Source organism: Aythya ferina, assembly GCF_964211825.1.
Source record: "Aythya ferina genome assembly, chromosome: 18".
In the NCBI taxonomy this organism is placed as follows: domain Eukaryota; kingdom Metazoa; phylum Chordata; class Aves; order Anseriformes; family Anatidae; genus Aythya; species Aythya ferina.
Window position 1 is genome coordinate 562553 of NC_140317.1, and position 17187 is coordinate 579739.

General features: G+C 43.5%; 1 protein-coding gene across 1 annotated transcript in view; it reads right to left on the reverse strand.

The window, feature by feature from the left end:
• Window positions 1–8669: 8669 nt before the first annotated feature.
• LOC311421057 (myosin-4-like) overlaps window positions 8670–17187 on the reverse strand; it is a gene marked incomplete at its 3' end in the record, with an annotated part of 41190 nt that continues 32672 nt past the window's right edge. Inside the window, exons 32-42 of the mRNA XM_084492583.1 lie at window positions 16675–16840; window positions 15736–15860; window positions 14128–14436; window positions 13841–14044; window positions 13631–13756; window positions 12364–12534; window positions 10808–10912; window positions 10613–10708; window positions 9889–10212; window positions 9405–9466; window positions 8670–8745 (exon numbers count right to left, since the gene is read on the reverse strand). Of these exons, the coding sequence (XP_084348709.1) occupies window positions 8670–8745; window positions 9405–9466; window positions 9889–10212; window positions 10613–10708; window positions 10808–10912; window positions 12364–12534; window positions 13631–13756; window positions 13841–14044; window positions 14128–14436; window positions 15736–15860; window positions 16675–16840 (1764 nt within the window). The remainder of the gene's footprint in view (window positions 8746–9404; window positions 9467–9888; window positions 10213–10612; window positions 10709–10807; window positions 10913–12363; window positions 12535–13630; window positions 13757–13840; window positions 14045–14127; window positions 14437–15735; window positions 15861–16674; window positions 16841–17187) is intronic.

Sequence of the window (17187 nt, forward strand, 5' to 3'; positions counted from 1 at the left end):
TTGAAAAGGTACCTCAGTCTTCTTGTGCTTTGTCTGGTAATACATGTGATGAGCAATGGTGACATATAGGAGCAAGGTTTCATCCCTGAAAAATCCTAATTTTCTGCAAAATATTTTTAGAGCCGCATAAGGTCCAATGTTGGTCACAGACGTACGCAAATGGCCTGTAATTCTCAGCACAATTTACTCTTTTTCTCACAAAAGGCCCTGCAGGCTTGAAAGCGAATCCTGTAGGCCCCTGGAATGAATCCCACTTCCATCTCTTTCCCCAGGACCTCAAAGGAGCAGCAGGCACCATGCCTAGAAAGGATAAATTTTGTGTGTGCATGGTATGTTTTTAAATCAGCATTTTAATCCTCCTTCTGACTTCACAGATAGACAAACTACTAGGAGTTCTTAGTACACCGTGACGTATACTAACATTCCACTACATTCTTAGTACACCTTGAGGTATGACAAAGCTCCAGCTCTCCTATTAAGCTTATTTGTTACTGTCATAAAATAAAGAGTATGTCCTTTTTATTTCCCCAGTATAACTTAAACTACTCATAGGTCAACTAAATGAACAGTAGTATGTTTCTTGGTCTTAAAGAAATAAACAAAATTTATTTAGAAACCCTAGCAGCTGTCCTATTTCAATTTTCTTCCAGCTTTCTGTTTGGTTGGTTTTGTCCACTTTACTCCCTGTCCTGTTTTCTAGAAACTGTCTGCTTCTGTTCAGAATGCTAATGCTAATACACCTGCAGTTCTTATACATTCAGAAGCAAAAGCTAAGTACAGGGATACAGAAATAAAGAAATACAAAAAACTCCGAAGCTGGGCAGAGCTTAGAGCTGCTTCCTGGAATTGCTAGGCACAGACCTGTGTTCACATTCTTCCCAGTCTATGGAGGCTCAGTGCCACTGTCCTGTCTTCTCAGATCCTCTCTGTGTAAAGATACTTAGTTGAACAGTGTGCAGTTTCTGAAGAACAGATAACACGAATTTTTGCTTTTATTTTGACATTTATAGCTAATTTAAAGGTGTGGCCTGTTATTTATTTATTTGTTTGTTTGTTTGTTTATTTATTTTTCCCTCAACTTAAGAGAAGTTCAAGCCTTTGGCCTGAGCTCTGTGCCCACCATCAGCTTGGACAGTGCACTCTGCCTCTGTACAGTGGTGACAAGTAGTAGTATAGAGTTGGACTAAGTCTTTAACATTTACCTTGTCCATTCTATGTCTCTCCCAAAACTGTCTTAAATGAGCATGGTGACATGATCAGAGGTCACGAAAGGAAGCCACTGAAGCTCTTTTAACTGCTGATGCTAATGTATGACCTGAACACCTAACAGGCTGATTTACTGAAATACAGCTGCAGAGAAACAGCTGATCACACAGAATGATCCTTCTTACTGCTGACTGGCATGCCCAGAATAAGCCAGTGCTGGCTCATCGGTAATACATGTGTCTGGTCATTCCATTACCTCTACTTTCCTGGCATACTGCGACAAAGCAAAGGACACAGAGGGTTCTACATGACATCTCACCTTATGACAGCTATCGTGCACATCTAGAAACTTCTGGGAGTTCAAAGAAATTTTCAGACGAAGGCTCTGCTTTCAGCTTTATAAATGTGCTTTTAGTTTTCATCATGTTAAAGAAAAATGGTGTTAAAAAACACACCTGCAGAACAAAACTTCAATGCAGATGTTATTTCTTCTCTTTGCATATTTCTTCCTTTATATACAAATAAAATTATAAGAACTGGTTTGTACTTAACAAAAGGATAAACCCTGCTAATCTACTTTATGTGCTAGCATTGTGCTTACCACAGCACCGTTTGTTGGCTGAGGCAGACCACTGTGGTCCTAATGTGCACAGCTGTCCAATGAAAACCGTATCATGTCATGTGAGTGTGGGCAGGACTTGCCAGTTTAGAGGGGGTTGGACACAATGACAATTCAAGTCAGACTGCTGTGTTTGTGACGTTGCTAACCATACATATCTCTAACAATTGAAAATGCCATGCTGAGGAACGTACAAGCTAGAGCCAATCACAGCAGGTAGCCATGGAGCAAAAGAAGAGAAACAATAAGATGATTTTGACCAGCTTGACAGGCAGTGATCACAGACCATCATGTGATGGGGCATTAGTAGACAAAACACCAGAGAGCTATGACTGGCACAAAGAACCCTGAATACAAGTAGGATGATGACCAGTCAGGAGGCAAATGGGTTACAGCCAGCAGTGATGACAGGGTACAAAACACGGAAGGATGACAGAAGCCCAAACTGAACACAACATACAAGAACAACTGCCACAATTGTTTCCCAAAACAATTTTTGAATTCTCCAAATGAGAAAGGAATGAGATGGAAGGAATAAGGAATGAGATAAAGGAGATAAGAATAGTGTGCCACTAAGTACTGAATGTAAATGAGGGGAGGCAGGAAACCTGACAGGTGTGACCAGCTGATGTACATTGATGGCACCTGTGTCCAAATACAAAAATGAAACAAAATAATGATCAGAGCCACTGACACTCAGAACCACCTGGCTGAACATGATTACCCCACATGGCTCCTATTGACATGAAACACAGAGACGTTTTAAAATGAAAAATTTGAAGCTACAGCCAATTAATTGGCCCCTTATCTTTGCTTTTGAGAAATTATATAATTCTATTAAATGATCCTTTTTTTTTTTTTTTTTTTAATTTTAATTTTTATTTTTCACTTAGGTCTGATCCTTAGAAAATGACAAGCAGCTTGATAAAGACCTGGGCAATGGAGGCCTGGAACGGCCCTTTCTTTTTCAATGTGTGGACCGTACTCACCACAGAGGGTGCCAAAACACAGTGTATCAGAGTGGCACTTTGAGGTGAGAGTACAATCCCACCATGTTACAGAAGCCTGAAATTGGTGGAGGGAAACCAAGACCGTGGCAAGGGACGGGGCTACTTCGGAAGGCTCCTAGGTCAGGCTGAGAACTCAGATGTGGCCCTGCTCCAGCACCACCCTGGGAAGAGGTTTCTGGCTGATGTTTCTAAACCTTGAACATGGAGACTCCGACTAGAGTTCAGTGGGTGACGCCCCTCAGGCTCTGGGCCTGCACCTCGGGACACACGAGCTTGCTCGTCTTTGGAAGAGAAACCAGGGCTGAGGAGCTGCGACACTGCGTACGGTGAAAGCACTTCTCCCCCTAAGGGCGGAAAGAGAAGGAACGTTCCCTGCCGCAAGGCCTCCGTCAGCAGCGAACAGGGTGGGACGGCCCCCACCCGCCACCGGCCCCGGCGCGGCGAGGAAGCGCCCTCTGCAGGCGCCGCCAGCCCCCGCAGGCTGGGTTTCCGCGACCGGGCGGCGGCACGGCCCCCCCGACCCTGGCCTCCTGGGAGCTCCTGCTGCGGCCCCACGGCGCGCCGGGGCTTCCCAGCGCTGCGGGAGAGCGCTGGCGCCGGGCTACCCCGCTCCGCGGTCTGGGTGGGTGGGCTCGGCGGGGTTCTCGTGGAAGCTGCGCCAGCCATGCGGCTTCCTACCCCCACGGCGCTCCGTGCGGCGTAGCCCCCCTTCCCTCCCTCCTTGGACGCTCACGGCACGGCCTTCCTGCCCCACGCAGGCAGCATGGAGCAGACCGCCTTATTTTCCCTTTCTTCCCACAAGTAGGTCTCTACACCACAGGAAACAGCGTATGCAGCAAATCGCCACACATCCCTTAGACACCGCAGATCCTCACACATGCACTGTAATGGAGCAGAGGCTCTACCCTTTCCTACAGGACTGTGTCAGGGACTGCTAAGGCAGACAGAAGAATGGAGCAGTTCATAAGTGCTTGTGATATATGGAGTTATAATTTGTGCCAAGAAGATAGTTGATATTAATAAAGAAGGGGGAGATGTAGGAGTGTTGCCATGGGGGTCAACAAGCCCCATGGTTGATGATAACATCAGACTCTTAACGATGAGGCCATCAGGAATGTAGAGTTTAGAGGGAACAAAGAAGGATGATTCAGGAGACTCCATGCAGTCTCAGGTTGCTGTTCTCCAGCTGTTAAGGCATGGAAGTTGCTGGGTGTTTGCTAGTTGCTGGGCAAAGTTGTTTGACCAATGAGAAGTTGCTTTGAAAAGGACTGCTGCGGGGCAAAAGGTATGAGAGGGGAACCTGTCCTCAAGATGAAAAGGCAACACAATATAATGAAGTTATGTCATCAATAAAGAAGTAGAAAAAAAAGGAACGAATTGAGATGGGGAAGATGCTAAAACTTATCTGAATTAATATTTAGCTACATATATGGTAAAATATCCTAATTATCTGGGATGTAGATGAGAACCTTATGAGAAGCATATGTAAAAAGGAAGATATCGTTCAAGACCAATGGATTAGGGAAGGACGAACAACTCATTAGGGAAGAATGAACAACTTGTTGGCAGGAAACAAGGCAAAGATAAACAAAAAACTTCTAAATACTGTCCAACAGAAGGTCAACGTCCAGAAAGGTAAAAAGTTTAACCTCCTCTTCCTTGTTGCCTTCATCCTGAAAGACCCCTGCCCACAACCACCAGGCTACATTGCGCAGGCGCAACCAGGAGGAGCTAAGGGCGGGGAGTATAGAAATGAGTACTTGGAAGAGGTCTGCCTTTTCGGGGGAAATAATGAATATGCATTACAGCTCATGTAATATGTAACAGTATTCATGTATAAAGTTGTGAGAGATGACCAGGCAGGCGTGCACCTTTTTGAGGGAAGCTATTCCCAGTGTGCCCGGTGCACCACAATAAAGTATACCTACTTTACAACCCTATGGTTGTGGAGTTTTCCGCACGTCAGGATAGGGACAGGCTAATAGGACAGGGACCAGGACAGGAACATTGATCCCCTAAATAAGATAAGTTCAGCCAAACTCAGCAAACCACTCAAAGAAGCTTGTATAGAAAGTCGCTGGAAATAGGCGTGTGGAGGAATGGTTAAGTGAAGTAGGTCATGTGAATGTTGAGCAACTAGGAGGTCGCGAGCTAACAAAGTATCGAACGCAGCTCATATGAGTCTGAGAAAGTACGTAAAATCTGGGAGGTTTCTGGGAGGTTTTAGGGAGGTTTCAGGGAGGTTTCAGGTACAAGAACATGATATCTGTTGGTATGCTGGGAAAGTACTGTGTTATTTTGGTGGGAAACTAGCTGATAGAATAGAGAAATGCACTAACCAATCATGAGCTTAGCTTTTGCAATATGTATGAGCTAATTATATTGAATTAGATAAAAGACGACTGAGCTATCCAATAAATCGAAGTTCACTGATCACTCATATTGAGCGTCTGTGTCTTCCTTCCGTCGACAACAAATGTCCTCGCAACAAATGGCGCCCGAACAGGGACTAATCTGAACGGGAACAGGGACATGCAATACAGGAACAGGGACTTCGCTGGAGTTGAACCTGCGCTGGAATTGTACCTGCGAGCCACGGTTGGACGGAATACGAGGACCGGTCCTGCAACGCAGCTCAGGAGGTGAAAAGGATTATAAATTGCTGAATCCCTGCATCCGAGGTCTGAAAGGTGAATGGACAAGAAACCTGGAATCCCCACACCCGCAGCTCGGAAAGGGAGTCCTCGCACCCGGGATGAGCCTATAGAGGGTCCCGCCGGAAAGCGTCGCCGAGGTCTTTGCAAAGGCTGCAACGGTACCGACGTATATAAAGGTATGGAGAGACAAGCGGCGTATGATTTGCTCAAATGCTTTTTAGAAAAGCAGAGCATGCAGCTTATAGACTGCAAAAAGAATTTACCAGGATTATTAGCATATGGGGTAGCTAAGGGTTGTTTTATCAATCCTGATACAGTTTTTGAACAAACAGAGTGGCGTAAATTTGGGGACAAATTGTTTGATGAAAATAAGACTGCTAAAAAATTATTGAAGCCTTGGAGAGCAGTCACTAACGCCTTAGTTATACATCAGGCTGAGCAGAGAGTTGCTGCTACCGCTACAGAGCGACTGGGATTGCCGGGAAGTGCTGGAGCCCACTGCCGCCTTCAGTGAGAACGATAACGCTGCCTCAGGGGGCTACGGGGCAATGGGAGCCTCCCCCCCCCTCAGTCACCGCCACGAGCAGCGCTGCACTCGGAGTTCCGCGGAATCGAACGGCAGCCGACCCTCACCGTGTGGCGAGTCGGCACAGAGCAGAGGGACGGACATCAGGACCCTGCAGCCTGTCTGACGTAACCATGGAAGCAGCGGCGGCTGTGCTGCTTCTCTCTGGCATTCTTTTTATAAGAGGTTTACCTTGCAATGAAAAAGGGATACTAACTGGAGTGTTAATAATTGTATGTGTTATTCTTAAATGTCCAGGTATTTTGTGTTGAAAGTATTTGTGTAAGGGTAAGGTTTTAAAACAAAGTGTTGCAAGTCACTTCAGGAGGAACACAATGAGAGGCAATACTTGTTTGTTTGCTTATCATTCTAAATTATATTCTTGTGGTATGATTGAGGTTGTGGTATGATTGAGAGTGAGATGTGCAAGAGGCCTCTGAGTGTGCAAGTGTGCTCTGGGTGTGCAAGTGTGCTCTGGGTGTGAGTGTGCTGTGTACTGTGTTAGTGAGAGCTCATTTATTGCCATAGTACAGGCTGAAATCATAGGACATTACTGTGGATGGAACAACACCGGGAATATTAGTGTACCATTTGGGGCGTATGGAATAGGTGATACCAATTCAATCTGGTTTCAAAGTCAGGCCAAAGCTTTGCCACCTGGCATGTTTTTAATCTGTGGGGACCGTGCATGGCAAGGAATACCAGCTAGTGCTTTTGGGGGTCCGTGTTACCTAGGACGACTTACACTTTTCGCTCCAGATTTGCACTCGTGGCAGAACTCGACAGGGAGCAGAAGAATTAAACGAGAATTAAAAACTTTGGGTTCTGACTGTAATGATGGTGTAGAATTGTGGGGTCCAGCAGAAAGGTTCTTTGCTTCTTTGGTACCTGGTGTGGGAACTGCACATGCTTTGACTAACATTAATAAGCTTGCTTGTTGGGCTGTTAAACAATCAAATGTAACAACACAAGTTCTTTCTGAAATGTCGCAAGATATGGAGAGCATAAGACATGCTGTATTACAAAATAGGGCCGCTATTGATTTCTTGTTATTAGCTCAAGGACATGGGTGTGAAGATGTAGAAGGAATGTGTTGCTTTAATCTCTCTGATCATGGGCAATCAATTCACAATCAATTAAAATGGTTAATGGATCATACACAAAAAATTACGATACAGAATAATTGGTTTGATGATTGGCTTAAATCTGTCTTTGGAAACGTAGGGGGATGGGTTTTTAACTTAATCAAAGAGGGACTTCGCTTTTTGCTTATAATTGTATTGATTATAATTGCTGCGCGGGTAGTCTTTAGCTGCTTATCTAGGAAACTAGAACAACTCACAGAGAAGGTGTTTATAGCCCAAAATAAAAACGGGGGAATTGTGGAGGAATGGTTAAGTGAAGTAGGTCATGTGAATGTTGAGCAACTAGGAGGTCGCGAGCTAACAAAGTATCGAACGCAGCTCATATGAGTCTGAGAAAGTACGTAAAATCTGGGAGGTTTCTGGGAGGTTTTAGGGAGGTTTCAGGGAGGTTTCAGGTACAAGAACATGATATCTGTTGGTATGCTGGGAAAGTACTAACTGTGTTATTTTGGTGGGAAACTAGCTGATAGAATAGAGAAATGCACTAACCAATCATGAGCTTAGCTTTTGCAATATGTATGAGCTAATTATATTGAATTAGATAAAAGACGACTGAGCTATCCAATAAATCGAAGTTCACTGATCACTCATATTGAGCGTCTGTGTCTTCCTTCCGTCGACAACAAATGTCCTCGCAACATAGGCGCACCGGAGCTGGAAAGAAGCTCAAGCTGAGAGAAGCGAACCTGCGCACACAACTGCCCCTTGGTGGTAAGCAGTTACGCATTATGGAGAATCATATGTCCTTAGAAACAAAGACTGTCATGGTAACCTTACAGCTTATTCCCTTTATTAACTGTGATAAATTAGTAGGGGTTTGTTCATTGTCCTTGAGAATTTAAAGAATCTACTGAGGAGATAAGGTTTCACAAAACACGGCATTGAAACATGGGGACAAAGCAAGACATCCTGTTTTGCCCCCACCTGAACACAAGCACAACGCATGATCACCGGAGGAAGAATAACGACCCCCAACAACAGACTGTGCAATCTCAGGACAGGTCTCGACAAGCCAACAGGTCTCGACAAGTCTCGACAAGCCGGAACTTCAATGCTATAAAACAGCGACACTGGAAAGGGGAAGTTGCGTGCCATGGTGGAGCGGAGACTCCCCAGCCTCCCAGAGCTGTTTTGCTTGTGTCTGCTTACTTGATTAATAAAATAATTTCAATAGACCAGTAAATTGTGTGGTCTAACTTATAACATTAACAATCAGACAGTTTATGATTGTGAAACATGGGACCAAATTGAGGTCAAGGTGTGGGACTCTGCTACTAAAAATGACAAGGTTGCAGTGGGATTGCTCGGCACCTGGCGAGCAGTCTCTGAGGCCTTACAGAGCCATGTGGGACCACAGTCAGATACGTGGGGTTTGCCGGATAGTGAGGGAGCTGCGGGCTCATCCACCCATCCTTCTACACCATTGCCCCCCCCCCCCGCCACTACTGCCATCACAGGCCTTTGCTGTTATGCCCCCTGGTGACCTGGATGTGCCTTTTTACCCAGGCCGTATTGGCCTTGAAAAGGAGATGGATATGTTTCCCTTCAATCCGGAAAGAATGGGATACATAAGACTTGAAGGCTGAGTTGCTTAACAACTTGAAGCGAGACATATTGTTCCCATGACTAGCCCTGGAATTCTCCAGTGTTTGTAATCAAGAAAAGGAATGGAAAATTGAGACTGCTATATGATCTGAGAGAAATTAATGAAGTCATGGAAGACATGGGAGCACTTCAACCAGGATTACCAACTCCAACTATGCTCCCCCAGTCATAGACATTAATAGTAATAGAATTAAAGGATTGTTTGTTAAACACTTGCCTTTTAAAACTTTGCCATGTTTATGTTTCAATTGATACCTTTTCTGATTGTACATATGTATAGGCGTACTTGGGTTTAATATGTAAAAGCAATGATATGTATATTTAGAAAGTTCGATGTTAGTGTATGCGTGTTGGTAGAGTGTAGACTCCCTGCGCACCCAGCACCCCAGCACTGTTTACTTGCCCTTTAAATATTACTAAATTCAGATTGATAACATGCTGATATTGTTCCAACCTTATGGAGAGATGTTTGCTGACTTCCCTCCCTCCTTCCTCCCCCCTCCCCCCCTTCTTTTTTCTTCTGTTCTTCTGTTTAATTGTTATCTAAGCATGAAAGTTGAAAACATGGAGGACAAATGAGGTTTCTGTGCCCATTACCTTGGGAATCCTTTTCCCTGCATCGGATGTAATCCATACTTGGGTAACTGCTGCCCTACTTGCTGTAAGCGTTTACACTCAATCTCATTACAAATGAGATAGCCCTTACAGTCACCAGTGTGCCATGCAGGTTTGTTTTTATTTCTCACATCTACTTAGGGTTGACTAAGAATGTAGAGGCCAAACAGCAGTTACATGCATACCTACTGATTAGAAGCAGGTAATGAATATTTGTTATATGCATAGAAGTCTCTAGTGTCAGGAAGCCTGCAGCAGCTCTGGTCATGGACCTCATTCTTCTGATTTCTAAATGTTAAATAAATAAATAAATATGCAGGTTATTGGGGGTAATTGAATTATTTGTGGGGTTGTTACAGGTCTGTGGCTATTGCACATGTTATGCCATATTACTGGCAAAGAAATATTATCTCCCAATTCTGCTGAAAGACCTGGGTTCTTACAGTAGATTATATGTGATATATACATGTATCTTGGGAGGCACCAACAGGATTTTCAAAAAACACTGATTTTGAATAAGTGCCAACTCTGTCCTTCCTTCATGATGACAATCCAGTGCAAAAGTGTGAAAAAGACCGCTGCCAGGTGTTTGAGCAGAGATCTTTGTGGCACTTAGTGAATAAAAAGGGTCCTTCTCTGCAGCCCTTGAACTTACCTGTCTTCCAATATCACAGCTTTTGGCTCGCAGTTTGTTAACTAGAATTTCAGCAATATCAGCTTGTTCTTCAGCCTCTTCCAACTTGTGCTGGGTCTTGCGGCATTGACAGAGATTAGCGTTTGCCTGTGCTTCCTGAAATCATGGTGCCATCAGTGACATGCACACAATCTGTCATCACCCTGTTCCACTTAACACCCTGCACCTGCTCCATAGTAATGTAACCTAGTACAGTTAGCCTCACAGCTCTATCCTTGCAGTGCCAGAACTCAGTGCATTTGTACTACTTACAGGAACATGAGTACTGGGAAAACTGGCTGGTGTGACTCCAAAAGTGTAACAACTCCACGATAATTACAGCTGTGCCTGCTCTGTTGTAAGCCAAAACTCTTTAAAATATAGGGAATATTCAAAGGTAATGGCCACCACTGTCCCATCAAACTGAGTATTCACTTATTTTAATGAACCTGGGAGACCAGACTTTTCAGAAATATCCACCCAGAACCCACAAAGATTTAAAGAGTCCTGCACTCACAGCTTCCTCAGCCTGTTTCTTGTATACTTTCACTTTTAACTGCAGCTTGTCCACCAGTTCCTGAAGCTGGGAAATATTTTTCTTATCCTCTTCAGACTGTGAGAAGTGAAAATAAAGTCATCCTGGAAAGATGGACCAACGTGATGCACTTAGAATACAAGAAAGATACAGAATAGAGCAGAGGATTTGAAATACCTGGTAAGTGAGCTCCTTCAGTCTTCGTTCATACTTGCGAGCAACTTTCACTGACTCTATTCCTCGTTTCTGCTCAATATCAAGCTCATTTTCTAGCTCATGAATCTGAAACAGAGTATCATGATAAAGACAGCAAGCTGTCAAGAAGGGCTGCTGACATCATTGTAGGATCCAGGGTTTTGCAGACTAAGGGCTGCAGAGCAAGTGGCAGTGCAGAGCAGCTTCCTGCAGCTCCTTCTTGGACTAGCTAAAACCCATTCACCATGCTACATTAGTAGTGACATGGTGTGTGACGCCACAGTTACTTATACAAAGAACTTTGCTGTGTGTAGCTGGGGCAACTTTAACAAAAATCAGGCTTAAATCTGTCAGGGAGGAGGAAACTGAAACAGTGAAGGGAGGGTTGTTCTGCAGTGTATGCAAGTCAAATTTGGACACCAATTGTTTTATTTTTTCAGTGGATATTTCCTTCCATGACCAAAAGCACCTAACTCCCAGTCAATTGTGCTATATCTTGTAACAGGAATAGATTGAGTGCAGTAAGTGGATCAGGCAAATGTTCCATCTAGCCTAGTGCTCTGTCTCTGGGAGTGGCAATAGCAGATGCTATCTAGGGATGGCATGGAAACCTGGCCACTGTCTACTTCCCTCACACTTGTCTAGCTTTCACTGTCATTAGATTAGGAGTTTCAGTTGACATATCTGTGCCTGTTCCCTTAAGTGTCTGTTTATAAACAGCTGATTCCTAATCCCTTTTTGAACCTTCCACCACTGCCTCTACAGTCTTCTGTGACAGCAGTTTCCAGAATTTCACTGCCCAGTCTGTATAGTACTTTCTTGTATCTGCTTTAATGTGACCTCCAGGCAAAGATCTCTGTATGATTTGTCCTTCTAATATTGTGCATTTTGATGACTAACCATCACGAATGCATCTAGTTTACTACTTTCATGATTCTGTAAACTTTGATCACATCCTTCTCATCCATCTCTACTCCAAACTGAAGAGTCCTAGCCTGGTTTGTCCCTCATCATAAGGCTTCACCCCCTCATCTGCCATTTCCTGGAAGGTTCTCTAACTGGTGGGTTCTTCTTGAGATGCAGAGACCAAACTACCTGTAGTACATATAATATAGTGGCAAGTAATGCTCTCTCTCTATCTCTGGTCTCAGTGCCCTTCCTAATAAAGGCTAACTATTTTTTTTTTTTTTTGGCTTTTTGCTTCTACTGCACATTGAGCAGTTTCTGAGACCTGTCATGGATTGAGATCTCTTCTTACTGTAACTGCCAGTTCCAAACTTGTCCCCATGTAAGTATGTTTTAAATTATTTTTCCCTAGGAGTATGCCTACACTGGTGTTCATCTGCCACCATCTTTGCCCACTTATTCAGGTTTTATGAGATTGTTCTCAAGTTCCTTACATGCAGTGCAGCATTTGACTATTCAATGTCAAATTCATCAAACCTGCTGGAAATCCCTACTGTAACATTCCCAAGGGATTCCAGCAGCCAAAGATCAACTCAGGACCCTGAAACTGTGTACCCCAGTTTCTCCCATACCTTTGCCTCTAGTTTCTGAAGTTGCTTCTTTCCACCCTTCAGTGCCAGCTGCTCAGCCTCATCCAGACGGTGCTGCAGGTCCTTCACCATTTGTTCCAGATTCTTCTTCATCCTCTCCAGGTGAGCGCTGGTGTCCTGCTCCTTCTTCAGCTCTTCTGCCATCATGGCTGCCTGGTTATAGTACAGAGTTATATCTTCACATCACTAGCAGTTCCGTGCTCCCGTTGGGAGCAATGAACAATGACCAGCTTCATATTGGTGTTTGGATCTCTACATTCTCAGTCAGTGTCTATGGCTGTGCTAAGGGTCTGTCATATAAGAATGATCACCATTTGTTGGTATTTCTACAGGTACTCTGCCTTGGAGTATGGGCAGGGTTGATGACAACAACAACAACAACATCCAAATGACTCAGGATCCAAAGTTTAAAAGCATCTCTGCTAAACTAAATGATTTTAAATATCTGGTTGTTTGGTGCTTAAGTTTCAGAGTCAGACTCCTTAGCAGTGTTTATCAATTAAATGGCTCTGAATGTCTCCTAGTAACAATGAAAAGCTTGTGCCTGTTGAACTCTTCAGAATCCTGAATAGCTATCACCACGGTTTCATAAAAAGGACAGAGAAGCTATAGGGGAACCTGCAGCATGGCTGCTGAGGGGGAACCAGAACTAAACACAGTACTTCAGACCCAAGCGTGTCATGATGTGTTGCAATAGTGTAACAATTTTCTGTTTCATCTTCATACACCATTTCTGGATAGTTCTAACATTTGTTTCTTCTGATACTGTGGAACAATTTCCTTGTTTAAATAAAGCATTTCTATTCTCCCTTTTTATTTTCTGTATCTCTTGCATAGAGAAGCACATATGATTTTAGTCTCAGTTCCTGTTTTCTGCTGTATCTAAATAGGACTTGGTTTGGGCTATTCTTCCCATTTCAATTTTGCCATCATTTGTTTTTTGCTTTCTATCTACCCTGGAAGTCAAAGTGAGTACCCACAAAGTAGGTATTAAAAAGAGGAGACACGGTTCTTTTTCAAAACAGACTGGTAACAGAACATGAGTACATGACCTAGACTGAATGGTTCTTCCATGACAAGCAGTAGAGCAGAGGCTGTGCAAGGCCCAAGTAGGAGGGATTGTGTGTCACTGATATTTTCTGTTCCTAAGTTGAATAATCAATTCTCCCCCGCCTAATGGCTATCTTTCTAAAGTATAAATGTGACTGGAGTAGTATAAAATGGAAGAAAGGGAAGCAGGAGAACTCACATCTATAATTGCTTTTTTTGCTTTCTCCTCTGCATTTCTGGCTTCCTGAATGATCTGTTCAACTTCATTCTGTAAATAAGTAATGTCTGCTTCCAGTCTCTTCTTGGTGTTGAGGAGGCTTGTGTTCTGTTGGGACAGTCCAAAGACAGCTCGTTTCCATACCATTTCATGCCAGACCAACATGCCTATTACAAAGGAGATACCAAATACCTGAGAGTGGAGAATCTGCACTCGCTCACTGGCATCTATCAGCTCCTGCTCAGAAACTTTCCAGACTCGCTCTGTCTGCTCCAGGGCAGCTCTCATCTCCTCAAGTTCTGTTGTCATCAGGTTGTTCCTACGCTCTACCATAGCAAGCTGCTCCTTCAGGTCATTATTCTCTCTCAAAGCATCATCCAAATGGAGCTGGGAATCCTTTGAAATTGAAAGCACCATGAGATTCAGAGGCAAGCAGAGTGTCAAAGTCTTTATAGGACAGCTGCCCTTCTGATCTCTACCTGGAGTTGCCCTTGCATGCCTTTGATGTGCTTCCGTGTCTCTGCCACCTGACAGTTGGCATGGCTCAGCTGTATCTCCATGTCATTTAGATCTCCCTCCATCTTCTTTCTCAGCCTCAAAGCATCATTTCTGCTTCTAATCTCAGCATCCACCGCAGTTTGTATAGAATCTAATACCATCTGGTGATTCCTCTTCAGCTGTTGAATTTCCTCATCTTTCTCTGCATTCCTTCTATCAACATCTGACTTCACTTGGTTCAGCTCCAGCTGAACATGCAAGATTTTTACTTCTTCGTGTTCTAAAGAACCCTAAAAGTGTTGAAACAATATTATTTGTCTATGTAGTGTCTATTCTAGGAAACGCCCACGCAGAATTTTGACACTTCACAGTCAGTAACACAGACGTATTTGCATTACTGTGGACCTTCAGAAAGGGCCTAACTCTGCAAATGCAGACTGCTTTTCCCATACACAGGAATTATTATACCTTAGTGGGATAGTAATCAATAACTTAATAATAAGATTTCTTAGAACAGTGACTCCAATACCACAAATTCTGGGCACCGAGAGCTATGTTGACACTGCAGAGATAACAAAACATGTGAAAACATTAAATTTCCAGGAAAGCCAAGCCTCATACTGAGAAGAAGCTTGCTGTCATTTGTGTCTCAATGCTGAATTCTGTTTAGAGACTCTGCATGTAGTTCCTCCCAAGGTGCGAAGCCCCAGCAACTGTGTGAGCATTCCCCCCTTCCATACAGCCGTTTCCCTGTGATATTCATATCATCTAGCTTACAATGTTTGGGAATTAGAGTTTGAGGCTGGGTCTTTAGAACAAATGGACAGAAATAAGCGCATCCAGAGGATTAAGCATTTGATGTAGCCCTGGCATTCCTTTTTAGAATAGACCCTCCAGAGATACATAGTTCTTCTTGTTTCTACAAAGAGCCTGTGGTGACTAATTCAGGATTAGACTGCTGACATTTAGATACAGAAATGGGACCAGATGGATTCTCATGGCCACTATAACTCTTGTTCCTACTGGTGTCCCATCTAGTGTGATCTAAAGATCAGAGATGTCAATTGTTTTTATTCCATTTTATTCTATCTAAGGAGAGCTATTGCGAAAATGAAATGAAGCTCTTCATGGAAGTGGACATCACAAAAGAGTAAAAAGTTGATACTATGGAAGTCCTGACTGAACTAAGCATAAAAATATTCCCCCACAAGAATGAAGCAGCAAGGGTAAAGGTTGTCCAGCAATACTATGAAATCTCCATCCTTGAAAATTACAAAAAACAATTAGAATAGGCTCTGCGTAATGTAATGTATTTTGACTAGGGAACAAAAACCGTCAGAGTTTTGAAACAAATGACCTTTCTGTAGCCTTTCAGAGGAGCAAAATCAAACTGGTGGTGCAAAATGAGCTTAGTTTTAGCCTGGGACTGATTTATTTTGTGTGTGTGTGTGTGTGTGTGTGTGTGTGTGTGTGCAAGGTGGCACAACAAGCTATGCTACATTAGGAGAGGGGCAGCGTCTATGTTATTTGTTCTGCTTTCTCCATTTATGGTCTCTCCCAAAACAAGACCCCTTATTGAGGACACTTGCCTCTGCTTCTTCTAGTGCTGCCTGAAGGTCACATTTTTCTTGTTCAGTTTGCTTCTTTGCTTTCTCCAGTCCATGATTAGTTTTTCCAGCTTCAGCAATCTGTTCAGTAAGATCAGAAATTTCCTCTGTAACACAGAAAATACACAGAAAATAGCTCATCTTGTTGCCAATGGCACCTGCAATTGCTGTTTGACAGTGGGAGTGACAGAAGAGATAATGGTGTATTACGAAATGGCAGTGAGAGGAAATAACAGATCCTGTCTCATGTGCAGTATTTATTTCTGATTACCTGCTATTTCCAGTTCAATGTACAAGTTTAAAAATGAGGGGGACCAACTGGAGGGAGCTCAGAGAGTAGTATCAGTTACCTCTGGATAGTGATATCATATCTCCAGAGACAGTTCTGTTTGATTCCCAAAATCCCAAATTCATTCCCAAATTCTCCCTCCCCAGGGATCACTAAACTTCACAAAACAGAATTGAATTCCTTTACACAATTAGTTAGCTGATTAAATGCCAATCTGTTGTGCCACATCTGCATGGTGCTCCAACCAGAAGGCAGACAACAGCCTACCAGGTCTTTTCTAACGGTAATGACTGAAGTGGTCTGAAAAACATGAGTATCTGTTTTCATCAACATTTCTGTCTGTTCGGTTAATGTGTTCCCTTTCCATCAAGGGGATTATGATGGTGTGAAGGAGGAGAAATATAATGATGGTGTTAGAAACCATGAGGAAGTAGGATATTATCATAAGCTGTACTCATGTGCTTGTAGGTGAGCTTGTGATGAGCTGAACAGGAAGGAAAGTCACCTAACCTGAGTTTTGTGGGAAAAGCATAAGAAACAAAAGCTTGGGAAGAGGCAGAGTTCTGGTACCCCAGAAACACAGAAGCATCTTAGCATGATGGATCCTAGCTGACAGAGATCTGAGAACTTACGCTGGAGGTTCTTATTCTCCCGTCTGACAGTCTCTGCCTGGTCAAGAATTTCTTCATAGGCATTCTTCATCCTGAATATCTCAGTGCTAAGGGAGCAAGACTCCTTCTGGGCAGCTTCCAGGTCAGCCTGACTCTCCTGGTACTTCTGCTTCCACTCAGCCACAACCTGGAGTGACAGAAACCATCAGAGCATAAGAATGGCCCGTTCTTCAACACTCCTGTCCCTGCACATATATGTAACAAGAACATCAGAGGCATGTCGTTGGGTCACAAAATCTTCTTCATTGCACATTCACTGCCTGTGACAATCCATTCACTGGGATACATACTTTGTCTGTTTCAAGGGCAGCTACTTATATTATCCTCTTCAGACAATAGGAGTGTATGCCCCCAAGCTCACAGGTAGGTGTTTGGTTTCACAGCAACTTGGACACAATGTCGTTAGTCTGAATGAGGCTGTGTGAGCCTGTTTATTATTTCAGGACCCAGTGCTCTTGCACTCAGCTCACCAAC